We start from the raw sequence: 21,451 nt of genomic DNA, 5'->3' as shown, positions 1-21,451 counted from the left end.
ATATATATTTATACACATACACACTGTTTTAGTTGTTCTTTAGGAAGACATTAATTAGATGGAATCTTTTTTTTTTTTTTTTTTTAAGGAAACACGAATGGCTTTTCATTAGCCAACTGAATTATAGCTTTTGTGAGACATCTGTGGCAAAATCCCTTTTAACTTCAAAAATCTTATAATTCTATGGATGTTTCTTAGTTTTGGATTAGGGTGTATATTTGTTTTTTTAAAGCTAGTTGGCTTTAGAAGCTGTGTTTTTCTGCATGTGGCTGGAGCATGTGCTTCCTGCTTACTTGCCTGTCTTTAGTATACACATGGCCAAAACCAGCAGCTGAAACTTGATATTTCTAATTATTGGATAATTCTGCTTGCTTATTTTCAGGCTACACTAATACCTTTTTAAGCCCAAAAAATGTGGCCTTTAGTAATCAATTTTTAATTTTTATTAATTTTATAATCACAGACTCTTGGAATAAGAATGCAAGATACGACACTCATACTGATGTCTTTAATGAGGATAACACTGTGTTTTTTATTTTCATCATAGCAGTGTCACATTTTATTTTGAACTGTTCCATCTTTATCTGTTCAATTCCATTTTACGAGAATAAGCAGAGTTTTAAACTGTTATTCTTGAAGAATATATTAGGATCAAATTATAAACCCAGAATATATCTAGAATTCATTATCTTCTCTTATAGAAAGCATTAGGCCTGGCAGAGTTTTGTTTTGTTTTGTTTTGTTTTTTTGTACTGTAATGTTGAATGACCCAATTAATCCCTTTTAGTTGCTCTGAAAAAGATAGACCCTTAATTGCCACATTAATTGCATTTGAATTCTTCTCCCATTCATAACAAAATCATATGAATGGATGCCTATTTGTAGACATTTATTTCTTGAAAAATATGCAGTGTTAAATATTCTAATAAGCTTTTACTATTTCAAAGGAAGAAAAATGTGTGCTGATACAATAATGGCTAAAGGTAAGAAGAGAGTGTAGAAAATGTGATGGAGCAGAGGTCCCCTGTCCTGTTCGTGGAGAGTGGCAATCCTCTCAAGGGAAGACATACGCTGTTATAGAAGAACGTTTGGTTGGGAGAGGGAGAGGAGTTACTACCAGAAGACTTTAGGCTGCCCCCTTTCATCGCATTTTGTCAGAAGTATCAAAAAGTCTTTTGAAAAGACTAGAAGGAATATATGCCAAAATGTCAACAAATGTTTTGGCAGGACAGTGGAAATATAATTTTTCTTTTTCTTCTTGTTTTCCAAATTTTTGAGGTTTTTTAAATGAAAAAAAAATTGTTTTAAAAATTTAACTTTGAGGGATACTCCCCTATAAATTTGACCTTCACCATTAAATAGGAAAAAAGGCTTTTATGGTTATATTTTAGTAAAACCTCTGCTATAAAAAAAACTGCTAGTTGCGTTTTAATTATAACACATTTTGTGTTTCTGTTCTAAATAGACCTTTGCTCTGAGAAACTGTTTTTCAAAAATCCCTAGGCCCAAATCAGACTCCTCTCTGCCTGATTGTTTACTTTTTGCTGAGCCTTTTTCTGTTTATTGGGACCATATGTTATCCTGAATTATCTTTGCTTACCACCAGCAGGATTTTCTGCCCTCATATGACCTTTGTGTTAGAGGCTAGTGGTAGAAAGTGCGAACTTCTAGAGCTCTTCGAAAGAGCGCATCAATATCACTCAGGAGAGCCTTTTTTCCTGACTATCCTCCCAATATAATGAGGGTAGGGACATAGCAGAGTCTTAGGAGATGGATGTAGTTTGGTGTGGCATTGCAGAGGAGTTGCTATAAGAAAGCTTCGGCCAGGTGTGGCGGCTCATGCCTGTAATCCCAGCACTTTGGGAGGCCAAGGCGGGCGGATCACTTGAGGCCGGAAGTTCAAGACCAGCCCAGACAACATGGCAAAACCCCATCTCTACTAAAAATACAACAGTTAGCCAGGCACGGTGGTGCACTCCTGTAATCCCAGCGATTAATACTTGGGAGGCTGAGGCACAAGAATCACTTGAAGGTGGAGGTTGTAGTGAGCCAAGATGGCACCACTCCAGCCTGGGTGACAGCACGAGACTCTCAAAAAAAAAAAAGAAAAGAAAAGAAAACAAACCCTCATGAGTGCTTCGGTCCTCCCTTGTGTTAGCCCTTCATAGAAAGTAACTATAGACTTACTGCAATCAAGTTACATTTTTTTCCTTCTGAAATGTAGTGAAATTTTTATGTGTTCTTCAGAATTTTGTAAACCAAATGTTTAGAACTTCAAGACACGTTTTGACATAGAAATAGTGTTAGAAAGCCAGTCTCAAAAAAAAAAAAAAAAAAAAAGCCAGCCCCACAACAGTCTTTTATGAAACTAAACTATAGTAATATGGCAGTAACATCCTAGACCCTGTCATTGTTTTATGGAAAAATGATTTCCAATTTCAAACTTAGAAACCTGGTTGGTAAGATCTGAAGAGGACTTCTTTTATTCATTTGTTTATTCATTCATTTCTCCTCAATACCAATTACTTTTATCTAATATGTGTACTGAAGTTGTATAGATTTCATTTGAAGAGAGGATTATGTTGCATACACACCACAGACACACAGGTTAAATGTATATAAATGTAAAAACAGGTGTTTTAAACCATTGTACCAGATCTACCTGCCTGAAATGTAGTATTTTTCCCTCCTGTGTCTTTTGACTTGCCAATTCTAGACAGCTGCTGACCATTCCAACTCTATCCTCTTTTCAGTCTTCTGCGCTCTACAATAGTTACATGCCTCTGATGATTATCGCTATAGCCAATTTATGAATTCCTCTGGAGCCATAATGCTGCTTGGCAACCTTTTTCCTTTTCTCTAATTTGACATTTCTTTCTCTAAGTTGATGAAGCAGTGTTGTTTTGAACACAGGTTTGAGAAACATATTTATAGTTGTTTCCTTTCTCTATTTTCCAAAGTGACTGTTTCAGATCTCTGTAATTTCAACCCAAGCCCCCAACCTTATCTCAGCCCTATTTATTTTCAGATCTAATCACTATTTCACTGAGAAAATGAGATGCTGTCAATTTCCCTGTTAATTTATCGGTGTCCTTGAATTCTTTACTCTTGTCTAGATTTTGTCCTACTACCAAATGGTAACCTGGGTGAAGTTAGAGAGCATAACTTTTGTTAACTATTGTATCCCTATTCCTAAACACAATGCCTCTTTTTAAAATCCACATACCCTTCTAGGAACCACCTCGTTTCTCTATATTCTGTTTTACTTCCAACTGGATATAATATAATATAATTCAGTTCTGCCACCCAGAATCGGCATCTACCCCTCAAGTTAAAGGACATGGTCCCCAACAAGATTGCCCTTACTCCAGACACTAGTTTCAGTTCAAGGGTCCCCAGGCCACCCACACTTTTGACCAACTGGCTATAAATCCAGGGTTCCCATGACCCCCTCAGGTTCAATAATTTGCTAGACCAACTTGCAGAACCCTGGGAAGCACTATACTTTATATAATGGTTTTAATATAAAGGGTACGATTCAGGAGGACCAGCCAAATAAAGAGCGTCATAGGGTAAGATCTAGGAGGGAATGCAGAGCTTCTGTGTCCTCTTGTGGAATCAGATGCATCATCCTCCCAGTACATCAATGTGTTCAACCAGAAAAGCTCCACTGAGCTTCTATGTCCAGAGTTTTGATTGGGGTTTCATTACATAGGCATACTTGATTGAATTATTGGTCATATGGTTGAGATCAATCTGCAGTCCCCCTTCAGTCCCTGGAAGTTGGGAGGTCAGATTGATACCATGTGGCTAAAAGCCCCACCAGCTCTTTAAACATATGGCTGTTCTTTCTAGTGTTGCCAGCCATCCTGAAACTATTTAGGTCAGGGGTGTCTAATCTTTTGGCTTCCCTGAGCCACATTGGAAGAATTGTCTTACGCCACACATAAAACGCACTAACACTAATGATAGCTAATGAGCTGCAAAAAAAAAAAAAAGTTTTAAGAAAGTTTACCAATTTGTGTTGAACCACATTCAAAGCTGGGCCTGGGCTACGCGGGCCACCGTTTGGGCAAGCTTGATAGGTGAGACCGTGGGTCACCTTATTAGCATGACAAAGGCACTCCTATTACTCAGGAAATTCCGATGATTTAGAGTCTCCCTCCCAGGAACCAGGGAGAAAGGCCAGTCAGATTATTGATTATACAATGTTCTACAACTGCTCAAAAGTAGAATTCCTCAAAAGAATTGTCTGTATTTTCTTTTCTTGAATTCTCTCTTGAACTCACTTCAGTCAGGCTTTTGCCCTTTATTTCACATTGATGACACTTATTTAAGGTCATCATCAATATCTTTCACATTGCCAAATACTGTGATCAGTTTGAAATCCTCTTTACTTGATAGCAGTATCTAACATGGTTAACATCTTCTTGAAACATTTTATTTGGCTTTTTGGATACCATTCTTTCTCTTAATTATCTTCACATACATTGATCACTGTCACCTGTCTCTGAAGGATGGAATGCAGTGCTCAGTTCTCAGATGCTGTCGCTCCCAGATGCCATCGTGGCTTTAAATATCATCTACATAGTGTGACTCCCAAATTCCCATCTCCAGTTTGGAGTCTTCCCGAACTCATATATTCAACTCCCTACTCAGTATATTCTTTTAGATATATAATAGGCATCTCAAAATTATATCTAAAACTGAATTTCTAATCATCTCTCTGTCTGTCTGAGATCTCCTCCCTTAGTCTTTTCCATTTCAGTTAATGGTATTTCTAGATATTTGTGTTTTCCCACTTTCTTGGACCAAAAACCTTAGAGTCGTTCTTAATTCTTTTTCTTCCATGTTTCACTTCCAATCCATTAGCATATCCTGTCAGCTTTATAGTCATAATATATCCAGATTCGGACTACTTAATACCATCTCCACTGCTTCCACCCTCGTTGAAGACACTACAGTCTCTTATCAAGACTACTGCAATAGCTTATTAGTGTTTCCTCCCTTAGTCCTATGTATTATATTTTTAACACAGGAACCAGAGTGGTCTTTTTAAAATGTTATTCTGATTATGACATACTGCTCAGAACCCGTTAGTGGTTTTCCATCCTTCTCAGAGTAAAAGCCAAAGTTCTTAACGATGGCCTATAGAGACCTGTATGATCTGGTCCCCCTCTCTCATTGCATTATGTCCTACTCTACCCTTCAGTCATTCTTTTCTAGCCACACTCTTTGCTCTTCTTTGAACACACCAGAAACTTTGCACTTGCTGTTTCCGCCTTTTGGAAAATTCATTGTGGCTTGTTCCCTTACTTTAAGGTATCTGCTTGAGTGACATCTTTTCAGTGAAGCCTTCCTAGCCTGCCCTATAAAATACCCACTCACTCCCACACACACATCCTCCTTACTCTTTAACCTGCTTTATTATTACCATAACATTTACCACCATTTCACATTCATATTCTCTCTCTCTGTTTCCATATATGTGTGTGTGTGTGGATACATATATAGTTTAATATCTGCTCTTTAATGTAATCTTCAAGAGGCCAGAGACTTATGTTTTTTTTCAATGAATGATCAATGCCTAGTACTTAAGTTGCTCATAAAATTTTTTAAGTTAATAAATATCTTCGAAGAAGAAATATTCCCTGTTTCTTTCCAGGGATAGTGCCTTCTCATATACACTTGGTTTTATCTCCTTTGGAGTCCTCTTGAGACTTGTTCTGTCAGAGGAACATTAGCTCTCTACTGCTCTTTTCTGTCTGTAAAGAAGGTAAAGTCTTTTCCACTCTGAAAAAGGGGGAAAACTTGTAACCTTGCATCTTTGTATAATTACTACTCTTTTTCCTTCCCATCGCCGCTAGACTTCTTATGACTCTGTTTTTGATGTGTGTACTTCCTCACCTGTGGTTTACACCTTAATATCATTCACTTCTACCAGTTCCATAGAAAGTGCCTGTAAAGCTAATTAGTAAACCCATTTCCTTTTTTCATTCTTCAGTCTAACTTGACTCTTGTGGTGCATGACACTACTCCTTCTCCTCTGATGCCACTCTCATGGTTAACCTACCTTTCTGACTCTTCCATCTCAGTCTCTTTCCTTTCTTGCCATATCTCAGATGTTGCTCTTCTTTAGAATCTGGTGCTATATTCTCTTCTCACTAGAAACTCTCCCTAGACAATAGCATTCATTTCCATATACTCCTTTATGTTGATGAGTTCCAAATTTGGATCTTTAGGCTTGGCTTTACCTGAACTCCAGGCCTGAATTTCTGACTTTACTGGAATTTCCACCAGGATATTTTATAGGAACCTCAGATTCACATGCTCAAAACAAAATTCACTATCTTTTTATCAGTTGACTTTTTATTATTGGTTTAATAATAGCTCTAGTCCATATGGTAATTGTAAGGATTAGATAAGAAAAATGGCTGGGCGCGGTAGCCTACGTGTGTGATTCCAGCACTTTGGGAGGCTGAGGCAGGTGGATCACGAGGTCAGGAGATCGAGACCATCCTGGCTAACACGGTCAAACCGTATCTCTACTAAAAATACAAAAAATCAGCCGGGCGTGGTGGTGGGTGCCTGTAGTCCCAGCTACTTGGAAGGCTGAGGCAGGAGAATGGCGTGAATCCGGGAGGCGGAGCTTGCAGTGAGCCAAGATCGTGCTACTGCACTCCAGCCTGGGCAACAGAGCGAGACTCTATCTCAAAAAAAAAAAAAAGAAAGAAAATGCATACAACAAACTTATTCAAATTCTGGGACATAGAAAGCACACACTAAATAGTAGCTATTATTATTACATGACAGTCTCCCCTGTTAGACTGCAAGCTTCTTGAGGACAGGGACCATGTCCTCAAGCCTAACACTGTCCTTTACTACTTGTAATAGGTGCTCAGTAAAGGTTTGTTGAGTTAAAATGAGTAATGATAATAATAATCTACTGAATAAATGGTTTGTGTAACCATCTGAATTAGCTTAGTCATCTTGTTTAACAGTGGAACATTTGATGTTTATTTTTTTCTCCCTAGGTGCATTGTGTTGTAATCATTCAAAGGATAACCAAATGTGCCGTGATGTATGTGAACAGGTAAGATTGCATAATAATTACAGAGGCAACCAGACACAGTGATTCATGCCTGTAATCCCAGCACTTTGGGAGACCAGGGTGGGAAGATTGCTTAAGGCCACGGGTTCAGGACCAGCCAGGACAACATAGCAAGACCCCTGTCTCTAAAAAAATAAAAATAAATAAATAAAATTATAGAGGCTACTAGTTATACAACTATTTATTAAGTATAATTGTTTTTGGAGAAGTCTGTTGGATAGTACCTTAACTAATTGTCCAGGATTCACATCACCAATAATGGGGCAAAGTAACTGTCTCCTGACATGATACACTGAGAAGGAAAATATTATAGAATTCCTGCCAAAAATGTGTAATTTGAATTATGAAGAAATAATTGGGCAAACCCAGTTTGAGGAATATTCCTCAAAATATCAATGTGTACTCTTTAAAAATGTCAGTGTTATAAAAACAAAGAATGACTAGTTAATGGGTGCAGCACACCAACATGACACATGTATACATATGTAACAAACCTACACATTGTGCACATGTACCCTAGAACTTAAAGCATAATAAAAAGAAAATGCAAAATAAAATAAAATAAAATGCTAAAAAAAATAAAGGCTAAGAAGCTGTTACAGATTAAAGGAAACTAAAGAGATGTGACAACAAAATGCAATATGCGATCCTGGATTGGATCCTGGAATGAAAGAAAATTGCTATAAAGGACATTATCAGGATAAATTGGTAAAATATGAATATAGATTGGATATTAAATAATAGTATTATACCAATACTGTGGTTCTGAATTTGGTGATTATATTGTGGTTGGGTATGATGGTGTCCTTGTTCTTAGGAGATACATGCTAGGATTTAGAAATGAATGAACATAATGTCCATAACAAATTCTAACATAGTCCTTCAAAATAATACTGTGTAATAATAATTTGTGTATATATAGAGAGAATTAAAGCAAATGTTGCAAAGTGTTAAGGATGGGTGCATCTTGATGAAGACCATGTAGGTATTCATTGTACTATTCTTAAAAGTTGTCTGTAGGTTTGAATTTTTCTGATTCAACCTGTTTATGAAAGTTCCACTGAAGCACTACCCATTCATAAAGTCCTACCTTTCTTTCAGTCTTGGTCATGTATGTCTAGCCGTAGCACTCCAGAAATAATAGTCTCAATCATCTTTTAGAGGAGTCTTCAAGTAATAACCTGGATCTTGTTATTTTTAAAACTGAGAGAACTACTTAACTGGGACTATAACTTCTCATAAACAATAATAATGTAGACGTAGAAAGATTTTGCAAGATATGGTCTGCTTATAAGACATGACACTGATTCAGTTCATCTAAATGGCTACTAGAGAATTCAGTGACATGTCAAATCACTGTTGCAAATTAAGTTTGCTGCACATTTACTGCCAGAAGAATAGCTTTTTAAAGCAAAAATGGCCCCTTGATGATATCATAAGGAACCTTTTAAAGTAGCTCTGCTACTTTGGGAAACATGGCTTACCTGACTTTTCACTTTGTTTCTTGCTTTTTCTACTGATGTTCTATAGGGTGAATGATTTTTAGGAGGTATCTTGTAATGAGGCACCAGCAGCAGGCAAGGTCTAATTTCTTAAAATCTGGAATATTAGAAATTCTTTAACTTAGCAAATTAATTGAATACTATAATCACCCTAATAAAGAACATTCTTCCCCAACCAAGTTCGTAACTAATTGAGAAATAAGGGAGATAGATCCAAAAATATTACTTTTATTACTAGTTACACAGATGTCGAATGTGACTTTTATCTCTAGGCACACATTAAGTGACAGAATTATACTTACTCCCAGAGAGGAGAGGTAAGGGCTGTGTTACCTATGTTTACTTTCTCCTACCAAATTCAGTGGTCAGCTGAGTCAACCATCCTGATCATGGGAGAAGTGTTATCAGGGGTGTGGAGAGAGACGAGGGCTGTTAAAACTCATAGAGCTCACTTCAAAGAGAAGGAAATACTGTGAGTGAGGAATCATTATTTCTTCAACCAGTAGGGAATGCAGACAGGATGGAGTCTTCATGACATTTTGATTTTGAACTGAGTAAACAGCATTCTTAATGACTCTAGGAGGTTAGGGAAAAGATTTGGTTTGAGGAGAAGGTGATCTGTTGAATTATCATGAAAACCACTATGTGAAGATAGGGATTTGGAATTAAAACTTTCGGAATTTGAATTTAGATAAGAAGTCAGGGCTGGTGGCTTATAATATTCAGCAAAATACATGTGATGGTTTACAGTGAAACTGTCAACAAGTGTCAGATGCCAAAGAAAAGTCAAGGAGTTTGAGATCTGAGAAAAGACCCTTAGTTTTTGTTTGTTTGTTTGTTTGTTTTTTAAAAAGCCAGTTAGTGGAGATTCTAAAAACATCTCCCTGCAACAGGGATTTTTGTTTGCTTTGTTTATGATGAATTACTTGGTGCCTAGAACAGTTAGAACAGTATCTAACACTCAAAACTCTCAATAAATATTTCTAGATCGACTGGAGCAGCGGAGCTAAAAGTCACACTGTAATCATTAAAAATTTTTTAATAAAAATATTTATAGTTATGTAATTTTTCAGACTTACAAAAATATATTCAGTTTTTGCATATGTCTTACCTGTATATATTATAAATTCCTTGAATATAGGGATCGTGTCTTATTTGCCTATGTTGTACTCATGTCCCTGCTCATGCAAACTGATTAGTTAATATTTTTGAGTTGATTGGTGAAGAAATGGATACAATGAAAGGAAAAAGCTGTTAAAGTCAGTAAGTGCAGGAAGTAATGATTTGTTTCAAGATGAAACATTTTTACTTGTTTGAAGACAAAGGAAAAATGAGTTATGACAGAGAAAGGAGATAAGTATGGGTAAAAAACTTCTCAAAATTCAAGATTGTAAACCCTAGGATCTGATAACTTCTGCCTTGAGTGGCATACAAGTTTGGTTATTAAATTTTTTGCTCGGAGATGATTTGTATAATTATAGTATGTATTCTAGTATGTATTCTGAATAAGGATTCATCTTTCTTTTTAAGTGTGATTACTAGTTGTTTAGCAAGAAAAGTGACTATATTCAAGTCTACCTTATTATCTGAAAGTTTACATAGTACGTGTTGGTTTCTTTAAGCTAAATGTATTCCTAATAAGTATATGTTTATCAGTTTAATTCATTTGACTTTATAGAATCATAATTTTAGAGACAGAAGGGACCCAATAAATTAACTTTTAAATTTTACTTATTAGCTATTCAGGAAACCAGAAACTGTGACCTAAATTTTATTTTACACTTTTCCCTAAGTGTCATGCCCTTTACTATATCTGTTTACATGCATTATTTCATTTAATTCTTACACCCAGCCCTTGAAAGAGGTATTGTCATTATTTGTATATTAAAAGTAAAGAAATTGAAATATAGAAGACTTAAATAACTTACCAAGGCCCTAGCCAATAACTTAAGGAACAGGGACTCAGACTCAAATGTATCTGATTACAAAGCCATACCCTTAGCCACCAGGATATAACTACCTTCTGTGAGGCCAAGTAGTTTGCCCAACAGTATTCAGAGTATATTTCCAACTCTCAGTTCCATATTCTTTTCATTGTTCTAACCTGTTTCAAGTGCTTGTAGTTTTTTTGCGTTTTGTTGTTGTTGTTGTTGTTGTTGTTGTTGTTGTTGAGGGGAGATGGAATTGCAGAAAGAAGGTACGAGTGAGAGAGCGTAGCCTTCCCTGTGCTTTTTCCTAGTCTGCTACCAATGTCATATCTTTCATTTTTTCTTCCTCTTTCTCTTTTTCATTCTTTATCTTTCATTTTTGTCTTTTTCAATCGATTTTTCTTTTCTTTCACTCTTCCTTTTATCTTTTTATAATAGAAAACTTTAAGTATATACAAAGGTAGAGAGAAAAGTGTAATAAACCCCCATATTCAGCTTCAACATTATTAAGTCATGACCAGTTGTGTTTCATTTAATTCTCTCTTTTTACTTTCCCCACTATATTGAGGCAAATTTATGTAGCAGCAAAATCTCAATTGTCATATTATTTGATACATAAATTTTCCGTTTGGAGCTACAAATGATAAGTCATTTAAAAAAGAGATAACCACAATACTGTTTTTACTTCTTTGAAAAGGAATATTCAAAAATCTAGTTATTCAGATTTCTTAATTATTTTATAAAGTTTTTTTAGTTTGGATCAGAATTCAAGTGATATATATATATATTGAAGTTGGTTATATGTTTTTTAAATATCTTTTGATCTGTAGGTTTCTCCTTGCAGTGTATTTGATGAATTAATTTAGTCATTTGTCCTATAGAGTTTCCCATAGTCCAAACTTTGCTACTCACATCCCCCTGGTGTCTTTTAACGTTTTCCTCTTTCCTCTGTGTTTCCACAGTTAGATTTAGAGCAGAGCTATCCAATGGCTCTTTCTACAATGATGAAAATATTCTAGACCTATATGGTAGCCACTAGCCACATGTGCCAGGTGAACACTTGAAATGTGCTTAAAGATACTGAGGAACTTTAATTTTTAATTTTATTTAATTTTACTTGATTTAAGTTTAAATACCCACATGTGGCTAACAGCTAGCTACCTTAGGAGACAGATCCAGAGGCTTAGTTTTGTTTAAGTCTTACCCCCAAAATGTCTCTTTTTGTGATGCTAACAGTCTTTGTGATAAGTGTCTAAATGCATTAATTCACTAGGGGTTGCAAAATAGTGATATTCTATCTCTTTTCACTTCTTAAATGTAGTTGGTAGTTTTGGAGGAAAATGGCTAATAAATAAGCTAACTGGAGATAAATCCTTTTTCATTGTCCATAGCATTCATGGATTTTACCGTCTCAGCTATTTGCAGGTAATCATGAAGGTCTGTCTGATATGGTTAATGATTTATTGTTTACTGAAACACCATATTGTAATTGCATAACATCCTGTTTGGAAGTGAGCCATTTAGCTTGGTGAGTGAACCTTTGTCAGCTCATCAGCATCAATTAAAAAAAAAAAAATTTGTTTCTATCTTACAGCATTTCATGGAGAACTTATGTGCCATAATGCTGTTTACAAAGTTTATCTTCACCAGTATCACGGGTTTGATGACAGTCTGTTTTTCATTGTTATCAGTTGACTAAAAGCAATTTACAGAACAGTTTAGAATAAACTTATCTTTTTTTACTTCCTTGTCTCACTCTCTAACCCCCAGCCTCTAAACAGGTTGGTAGCCTGGGTTTCTCCACTTTTTTTGGTCAATAGAAAAGGGTCTCGACTTGCTGTATTTGGACTTTTCTTGCTTATTTGCGAAACAAATCAACACTTTTTAAGAAAAGTTACCTAACTTAGATCATTCTAAAGGTTTTCCACTTATAAAAGGAGCCGGGCATGGTGGCTCATGCGTATGGTCCCAGCACTTTGGGAGGCTGAGGCAGGCAGATGGCTTTGAGCTCAGGAGTTTGAGACCAGCACAGGCAACATGGTGAAACCCTGTCTCTACAAAAAAATACAGAAATTAGCCAGGCGTTGGTGGCTCATGCCCGAGGTCCCAGCTACTTGGGAGGCTGAGGCTGGAGAATCGCTTCAGCCTGTGAAGTGGAGGTTTCAGTGAGCTGAGATCACACCACTGCACCCCAGCCTGGGCAATAGAATGGGACTCTGTCTTAAAAAAATAAATAAAATAAATAAAAAGGAAGTTGGAAAATATTTTAGACAACTAATAAATCTAGAGGATAATAAGTTTTACCTCTTCTTATTTCTTATAGAAAAATGCCACAAAACCTTTTTTTTTTTTTTTTGTCAAATAGATTTTCTCCTCAAAAAGTGAATCCCGACTAAAACATCTGTTGCAGCGAGCCCCAGATTATTGCCCAGAGACAATGGTAAGTCTTATTGTAACTTAACTGTAGAAGCTTCTGTCTAAATGAAACTATCCAATGAATTACTTTCAGAGTTAGCAAATTTTTTAATGTGATTGGAATTTGTGGTCAAAATGTTAGGTTTAACTTAAGTACTTCAAAAAAAATCTTCATGTAAATTGCTAGATAGAATATTGTTTTTCATCTTTTATTATCCTATGATATAGATCTAAAAACAATCTTAAATGTAAACGTGTTCCTGTCTTTAAATTTCATTATAGTATTTTATCTGGGGTCAGGCGCAGTGGCTCACGCCTGTAATCCCAGCACTTTGGGAGGCTGAGGCGGATGGATCACCTGAAGTCAGGAGATCGAGACCAGCCTGGCCAGCATGGTTAAACTCCGTCTCTACTAAAAATACAAAAATAAGCCAGACATGATGGCACACGCCTGTAGTCCCAGCTACTCCGGAGGCTGAGGCAGGAGAATTGCTTGAACCCAGGAGGCGGAGGTTGCAGTGAGCCAAGATAGCGTCATTTCAGCATCACTGCACTCCAGCCTGGGCGGCAGAGTAAGACTCCATCTCAAAAAAAAAAAAAAAAAATTTGGAATTTAGAATTTTATTTATTATTATAGTTTGACTAATTTTATGAAAACTATAATAACTAAATATTTATTTTGATTTTGGAAAGTTGAATTTGGGGTAAGGGAAAATATATGACTTATTATCTTTCAATTTTCTGACATGCTATAGATATATTGCTTACCTGTCTGAATCAGGTAACTTAAAATGTCTCTAATACTTGGGCTATCCTCAGTGTTTGGGATGCTCATATGCCAGACCAAGAAAGTGTGAGCTTGTTTGCAAGAGCCTCCTTAGATATGGTGGCTTGTATTATGTGAAAGGGAAAATAAGTTGATGATTAAATAGTTCTGATTGACACATTCCCTTTAGTCTTCAGTTTTGTCTATATGCTTGGAAACAGTGATTCTAATAAGTATCCTGAGTAACTAGACTCATCCTTAATGCTCTCAGATGGGAAAAGAACAAGGAATATTTCTGTATCTCACCTTTGTTCCCCCCGAATAGCTGATTGATGTACATATAGTTCTAGAACTTTGACTATATAGACATAGCCATAATCAAATTGGCTGTACATAATTTCTGTAGAAATTAATTGTCATATTTAGGAACTGGTTATCTACATAAAAGCCTTTTGTTGGTTACACTTTTAGGTTGAAATTTGGAGTTGTATGAATTCATCTTTGCCAGGTAAGCAATAGAAGTGTAAATTTAGGCCGGGCGCAGTGGCTCAAGCCTGTAATCCCAGCACTTTGGGAGGCCGAGACGGGTGGATCACGAGGTCAGGAGATTGAGACCATCCTGGCTAAAATACAAGAAACTAGCCAGGCGAGGTGGCGGGCGCCTATAGTCCCAGCTACTCGGGAGGCTGAGGCAGGAGAATGGCGTAAACCCTGGAGGCAGAGCTTGCAGTGAGCTGAGATCCGGCCACTGCACTCCAGCCTGGGTGACAGAGCGAGACTCTGTCTCAAAAAAAAAAAAAAAAAAAAAGAAGTGTAAATTTAGCACTTAATTTTAAAAACTTACTGTGTGAGTATAAAATTGGTGTCATTGTCCTGGAACCTAATTTATACTCTGGAGTTTCTATCCTCTCCTTCCCTTCAACACCTAATTTTTTTTTTTTTTTCTTACTGTGTTGCCCAGGCTGGTCTTGAACTCCTGGCCTCAAGTGATCATCCTGCCTTGGCCTCCCAAAATGCTGAGATTACAGGCATGACCCACCATGTCCAGCCCAAATTTTCAAATATGTAATTTATTCTCATTCACTCAATCCTTAACTTTGTTCTCCTGTCTCCACTTCTGCCATTCTACTGAAACTAGTCTTTGAAAGATTACCAGGATCTCTTGGTTCCTAGATCTTAGGGCTCTTTCTCAGTACTACTCTCTTTGACTTTCTTGAAACACTTGATATTATTGGTTACTACCTCCTTATGACTCCACTTTGGCATCAGAATCTATTCTGCTTTACCTTTTTTTTTTTTTTTTTTTTTTTTTTTTTTTTTTTTTTTTTTTTGCAGATGGAGCCATAAGGACTATGGTTATTTCTGTGTGTGGTCTTCTTCCCTTCTGTCTTCACATTCACCTTAGTAATCTCATTCCTTCCCAGAACTGTTAACTAATCAGCTCTGAGAAGGTAACTCTCAAATCTAAATCATTGTAACTTCTAGATATCTTTATAGATATCTCTACCTGGATCTCTACATCCAGGTGCCATCTGAAGCACAAATCCAAGCTCAAACTCATAACTGCACCTGTTGTGAATGATACTAGACTGGAAACCCTCAAGTTATATTTTACTCCTTGTTCTTTCTGGTTCCATTGACTCTCCCCTTGCAAAATTACACTTGTTCTATTTCTAGTTCAAGTCTTTATTTTTACACTCTTGGGATAGAATATTATAATAACCTTATAACTGATGTTTCAACACATTATATCTTTCTTTCCTATCCTCTTCAAAAATAATTTCTCAGGGGATATTCACTTCCATCAGAATAAAGCCCAAACTCTCTAGCCTGGCACTCATGATCTCCCAGGATTACAGCCCATTTTCTAGCCCTGGATAGAGCCAAATTCTTAAAAAAAAAAAAGTATACCTTATGTATCTCTGAATTCTAGAGGCTATCACACTGTTTAAAGTTGGTATTTCAAACAGGTTGCCTTCCTGAAATTGCCCACCTCCTTGCCTGTCTCCTAGTTATCCCTGTACCCAGCATCCTACACACACACACACACACACACACACACAAACACACACACACACACACTTGCTAACAAACTGTAATCTCCCTAATAGGATAAATCATATATTTTATTTATTTCATAATTTCATAGCCCACATAACACCTAACAGAGTACCTTGTACATAGTAAGAGCTCAGTAAATATAAATGCTTGTTGAATAAGTTAATATTTTCTAAGAGGCCACTGGATACCTGGATACAGCAGCGTACTTCATTATGATATAACACGTCACAGAGTTTATGACCTACGTTGATTCCATTTAAAATTCTTTCCAACGTGTGAGGAACCTGAATAGCAAGCAGCAAAGATTTAAAAGAAACTATACTAGGCAATGAGGCTAGATGTGAATTTGTTACCATTTGTACCTTTAAGACACATAGAGATAAGTTTATAATATGCAGTATTTTTAGTCAATTCTTATAATTGGGGTAGTTGATTATATTTTGAGAGCTTTGTCTATCTGTGAACCATTTATTTGCTTTGTTTTACTTTTTAGCAGAATGCTTCTATTTGTTTTGTGAAGTCTTAGTTTCATTTGCAGAACTATGTTACTTATTGCCTTGAATCCCTGACATTTTTTTTCAAATATAAATAATAATCTAACTTACTTCAGATGTAGATTCCCAAATTTATGTATTACATAGAAGCAGCATAAGGCAATTTTAAAAGAAGTAAGGAGGAATTTGCAGCATTCCTACAAGTATAAGACTTTTCTCTTTTCATAATCATTTCTTGTATCTCCTACTGTTTTTTTTTTTTTTGAGATGGAGGTTTGCTCTTGTTGCCCAGGCTGGAGTACAGTGGTACAATCTCAGCTCACTGCAACGTCTGCCTCCCGGGTTCAAGCTCTTCTCCTGCCTCAGCCTCCCAAGTAGCTGTGATTACAGGCATGCACCACCACATCTGGCTAATTTTGTATTTTTAGTGGAGACGAGGTTTCACTATGTTGGTCAAGCTGATCTCGAACTCCTGACCTCAAGTGGTCCACCCACCTCAGCTTCCCAAAGTGCTGGGATTACAGGTGTGAGCCACCACACCCAGCCTTTTGTTGTTGTTGTTTTGGTTTTTTGTTTTTTTGAGACAGTCTTGGTGTTGCCCAGGCTGGAGTGGTGCAATCTCGGCTCGCTGCAGCCTCCACCTCCTGGGTTCAAGCAGTTCTCCCACCTCAACCTCCCAAGTAGTTTGGACTACAGGAATGCACTACCATGCCCCCCTAATTTTTGAATTTTTAGTAGAGATAGGGTTTCACCATGTTGGCCAGGCTGGTCTTGATCTCCTGACCTCAAGTGATCTGCCCGCTTTGGCCTCCCAAAGTGCTGGGATTGCAGGCAGGAGCCACTGAGCCCGGCCGTATCTCCTACTTTTACCTTAGGAATAATTCATTGACATTTATGATTGCAAAAGCAAATTAGAAGCCCGGGCATGGTCGCTTAACACCTGTAATCCTAGCAGTTTGGGAGGTCAAGGCAAGCACATTATCTGAGGTCAGGAGTTCAAGACCAGCCTGGTCAACGTGGTGAAACCCCATCTCTACTAAAAATACAAAAATTAGCTGGGCATGGTGGCAGATGCCTGTAGTCCCAGCTACTCGGGAGGCTGAAGCAGAAGAATTGCTTGAACCTGGGAGGCGGAGGTTACAGTGAGCCAAGGTCGCGCCACCGCACTCCAGCCTGGGCGACAGAACGAGACTCTGTCTCAAAAAAAAATTAGAACACTTTTTATGATTTTATCATCTTTAGTTTCACAATAATTTGGTTGGAAGAGTCACTGCTGAACATAAATTGAACCAGAATAATACATAGTCATTTTGCCCCATGATTAAATGTGCCCATCAAAGCCGGATATACCTGACTCACAAAAATTGCCCCATTTACTAAGTATCAGTTTTTAAACAGGATCATGAATTTTATGCTATTCTAGGTATTTACTGTTTTGAATACAGTAATACTTGTGCCCTTTCTTGTTAGTTTGCTTAAGTTAAATTAAAACCTTTGCCTCTTATCAACAGTCTAACAGTAAGAAAGCCCTCTTCCTTGCTTTTCTTCCCTTGTATGTCCTCTGGTAAAGATGTTACCTACCCAAGAGTGAGAATGACTTAAAGAGCATTTAGGGTGGGAGGGAAAAGAGAAAAAACAAAGGACCTGATAATTATGCTGTGAAGGACTTTGAAAGAGACTGATAGTAGAAGTAAGGGTAAAGGGAGGTCCTTAATAATTTTGAGGCCCTGCTGTCTGAACCAGTTTTCTTGTGGATACCTGCTTTGACTTTAGTAGTAGCCATGAAACATCTGGCATGCTATTTGTTTTTATTGCTACTTATGACCAAAACATTTAAACATTTTGTTTTTAAGGTGTGTTTAAGAAGTCTGATGGCTGGGTTGGCTTAGGCTGCTGTGAACTGGCTATTGCCTTGGAGTGTCGACAGGCATGCAAGCAGGTAACACTGGGCAGTGAGGCTCTCAAGCATCATGGAGTGCAGTTTGGTTTTAGCTGTGCATATGTCTTGGGCCTTGCCCACCTCCTAGCTTTGCAGAGGTAACCCACAAAAACTGCAAATTTAGCATTTGTTGTATAGACCATTTCCTTTTAGACTTGCTGTTTTATTTATGACTGCTGCATGTGGCCTCATCCTTCTTTTATTCTTTCTTATCTTTCCTTGTCTCTGCCGTGCAAAAAACAATATTATATGATTTTTAAGTCTTCCATACTTTGCCTGCAATCATGCTAAGTCAATCTGAGTGACTCTAAATGGCTGGATAAATTTAGGGTGTGCTTGAATGAGAACATTTGACACAGTTGGCTTATTTTTTCATCATCTTTTCTCTGTTTCATCATGGCTTTACCCTAAGTGTGTTCTTATATCCCTTCTCTGCTCCTAAGATGAATGTGACTCCTACAATGAGTTATTACTTATTTTTGATTTGATATAGTTCTGCCCCAATTCAGCTTACGTGCCTGAGTTTGTCCTCACTTCGCATATTTTAGTAGTGGTTTCTCAGAGAGGAAATACTAGCCTCCTGTTTCCTCTACTGCAAGTGGCAGGAATAAACTTAATTGGGAAACTAGAAATGATTAGATGGAACTGAAACCACAGTTGGAAAGCCTTCTCTTATTTTCTTCTTCTAGGGTCTTATCTCTGGACAAGAGTATATGAGATATGGTATCGCCTTCACTTTCACAGAGATGACTATCCTATAGCCTGACCAACAGTCTGGGCAGCACATGACCTAGCTGTCTGCTGCTGTCCTCCAGGCATTGAGGTGAAGCTGAGTTGCAGAGGATTTGAAGTATGATGGGTTTAGTGAGTTGTAAAATGGTTGCTCGCCCATTCTTCTTGCTCTCCCTGTCCTCATCAGCTGGCCTATTCTAAATTGCACGGGCCTAGGTGATAGAACAGGAAGAATGGAGCAAGGAACCAGAGCCCACAGCTCTGGAATAGAGACTGACTCATGTGGAAAAACAACCACCCCTCAGCAGAATTTTTTTTTTTTTGGCTTCTTTTATATAGAAAGTATATACTTAAATATGGTAAATAACTTCCTACTTCTCTAAGCACCAGTTTCCTCATCTGTAGAGGGGTTAGTATCTTCTTTATAAACTTGTTAAGAGACTTACACAAAAATAACTTGTTAAATGCCTGGCATAGTACCTCTTCCCTATTTAGTTGCCCCCTCCATCATATACTCAGCGAGTTCAGATTGAAAGTTTAGAATGTGAAGAGTTAAAGAAAAAGCAAAATGTAGGTGCCCTGGCAGAACTTCACAAGAAAATTTGCTACAGAGTGGAATTCAGCTTAAAAAAAAAAAAAAAAAAGTCCTGATTTACAATTTCCTTCAAAGACATCTAGTTTCTGAAATAACAAAAGGACTGTGTTATTATGTGAGATTAAAGCCATAAAAGTTAGAGCAAAGCTCTAGAATATTGAGTAGCCCTAGGGATGATGTTCATTTTAAGAAATTGCATGAAATTTGTTTATTGTATTTTAGGGACTTTAAAATATTTAAACAAAGGTTTTCCTTGATGAAATAAAGGATACTATATCAGTAATTAACATATGCTAATTTGTGTTCTTTTTGTCCTGTGCTGAATAGCATGTATAATAAATTAATGGAGAAATTTGTTGGTTTTTAGGCATCTTCAAAGAATGATATTTCCAAAGTTTGCAGAAAAGAATATGAGGTATGCATTTTATTTAACAAATGTAGATAGCCTATTCAGATGTTATCAGAATTAACAAAATTACTTAAATTTTTTAAATGAATTTATTTTTATACAACTTCCCTTTTACCTTACAGAAAATTTAGCATTGACAAAAATGTCATTTACTGTTTTTGGAAATGTTTTGGTTTTAGTTGATTTTTGTTGAAATGAAGTATTAATTTTAAAGAAATGCCTAAATCTCACATACAAAGGATTTAACCTATAATATTTTTATAACAAAGCAACTAGTTGTATCCAAGCTTGTGAAATAGTTTTTCTCAGGTTTCATGTTCTCTTTTGTCCCATCTCCTATCTCTTAACCCATCCAGGTGGTTTTCATTTCTATAAACTACCTCTAATCATAAAGAAAAGTAATGAAAGAAAATCACAGGGCTAGTGTGAATAGCTCAGACTTTCCTAGAATCTTGCATTTGGGGAAAAAAATACTAAGTTACAAAAGCTATATTAAATCTGAAGGACTCTCCTCTCAATGGTGGGATTTCTAACACTGGTATCTAGATGGGGTAGATATTAAGGCAGGGGTATAGCGGAAGTATTTTACACCATACAAATATGTGCAGAAGATTGTCCCTGATATGAAAAAACCTCCTCATTGGGGCTACTTTGTTCATTTTCTAGAACTCTGTTCTTAAATGTGACAATATTACTGTTTTTCATAGTGTAAGGCTGTGTAATTAAGGATACTTAAGTGCATATATCTCATGCACCATTTTTATATACAAACATTGGGATTCCTATTGCTGTGTTTTCTTGAAGAAGATAGAATAACTCTCTTAACTACTAGGTTATAGTTTTGTTTTTGTTTTTGTTTTTTATTTTCTCAAAGCCTGTCTCTCTTATTTTTAAACTGGACAGTCTTATTTATCTTTTGTCCCTTTGTACTGTTTGCTAAGTTATATCTATTCGTCTGAAGACAAATTTCCAAATTATAGCTTTCCTCTGTTCTTATTGAAAGGAGCCCTGCTACAGAGAAGTAAAAGATCTTTATTTTCTTATCTCTCTATCTTTGAAATAACCAGTTTTAGTTTCTCTTGAACAAAGTGGCTAACTGTGATAATTCCTTCTTTTCTCCTACATGATGTCTGACACTGTCCATCTTCCATAGCCTGTCCTCCATTATTTTAGTGTGCTTCCTTCTCTTGTCTGGATTTCTGCATTGCCCTAGGAAGTCTGCCAGTATGTGTTGATGAAGGACGAGACAGGAAAGGTAAGAGAGACAAACTGTCCTATGATAGAAATACTAAGAATAGTTTACTTTTCTCTATCTTCCCTAATTTGGCCTAGAATTAAGCAACCATTTTCCAAAAATCTGTATGGCAGAAGGGTTCTTTTGTTTTTATATTAAGAGTTGATCCCACAAATTCTTCAATATAAGACTCAATTTGATTTCTTACACGTTATTTAGAAACGAAAATAGAGATAAGAGTACTTTAATGCAGAAAGGGTTCTGC

At 36.8% G+C, this 21,451-nt stretch overlaps 1 protein-coding gene across 1 annotated transcript in view; it reads left to right on the top strand.

Moving 5' to 3' along the window:
* The window catches only part of RECK (reversion-inducing-cysteine-rich protein with kazal motifs), a 102,509-nt gene that overhangs the window by 24,212 nt on the left and 56,846 nt on the right, over positions 1 to 21,451 (top strand). Inside the window, exons 4-8 of the mRNA XM_012000617.1 lie at positions 7,035 to 7,093; positions 12,907 to 12,981; positions 14,194 to 14,230; positions 18,131 to 18,216; positions 19,911 to 19,958. Of these exons, the coding sequence (XP_011856007.1) occupies positions 7,035 to 7,093; positions 12,907 to 12,981; positions 14,194 to 14,230; positions 18,131 to 18,216; positions 19,911 to 19,958 (305 nt within the window). The remainder of the gene's footprint in view (positions 1 to 7,034; positions 7,094 to 12,906; positions 12,982 to 14,193; positions 14,231 to 18,130; positions 18,217 to 19,910; positions 19,959 to 21,451) is intronic.

This window comes from Mandrillus leucophaeus, unplaced genomic scaffold, assembly GCF_000951045.1.
Source record: "Mandrillus leucophaeus isolate KB7577 unplaced genomic scaffold, Mleu.le_1.0 Scaffold632, whole genome shotgun sequence".
Classification (NCBI taxonomy): domain Eukaryota; kingdom Metazoa; phylum Chordata; class Mammalia; order Primates; family Cercopithecidae; genus Mandrillus; species Mandrillus leucophaeus.
Note: the sequence above shows the minus strand (reverse complement) of the source record. Positions and strands in the feature narration are given on the sequence as shown.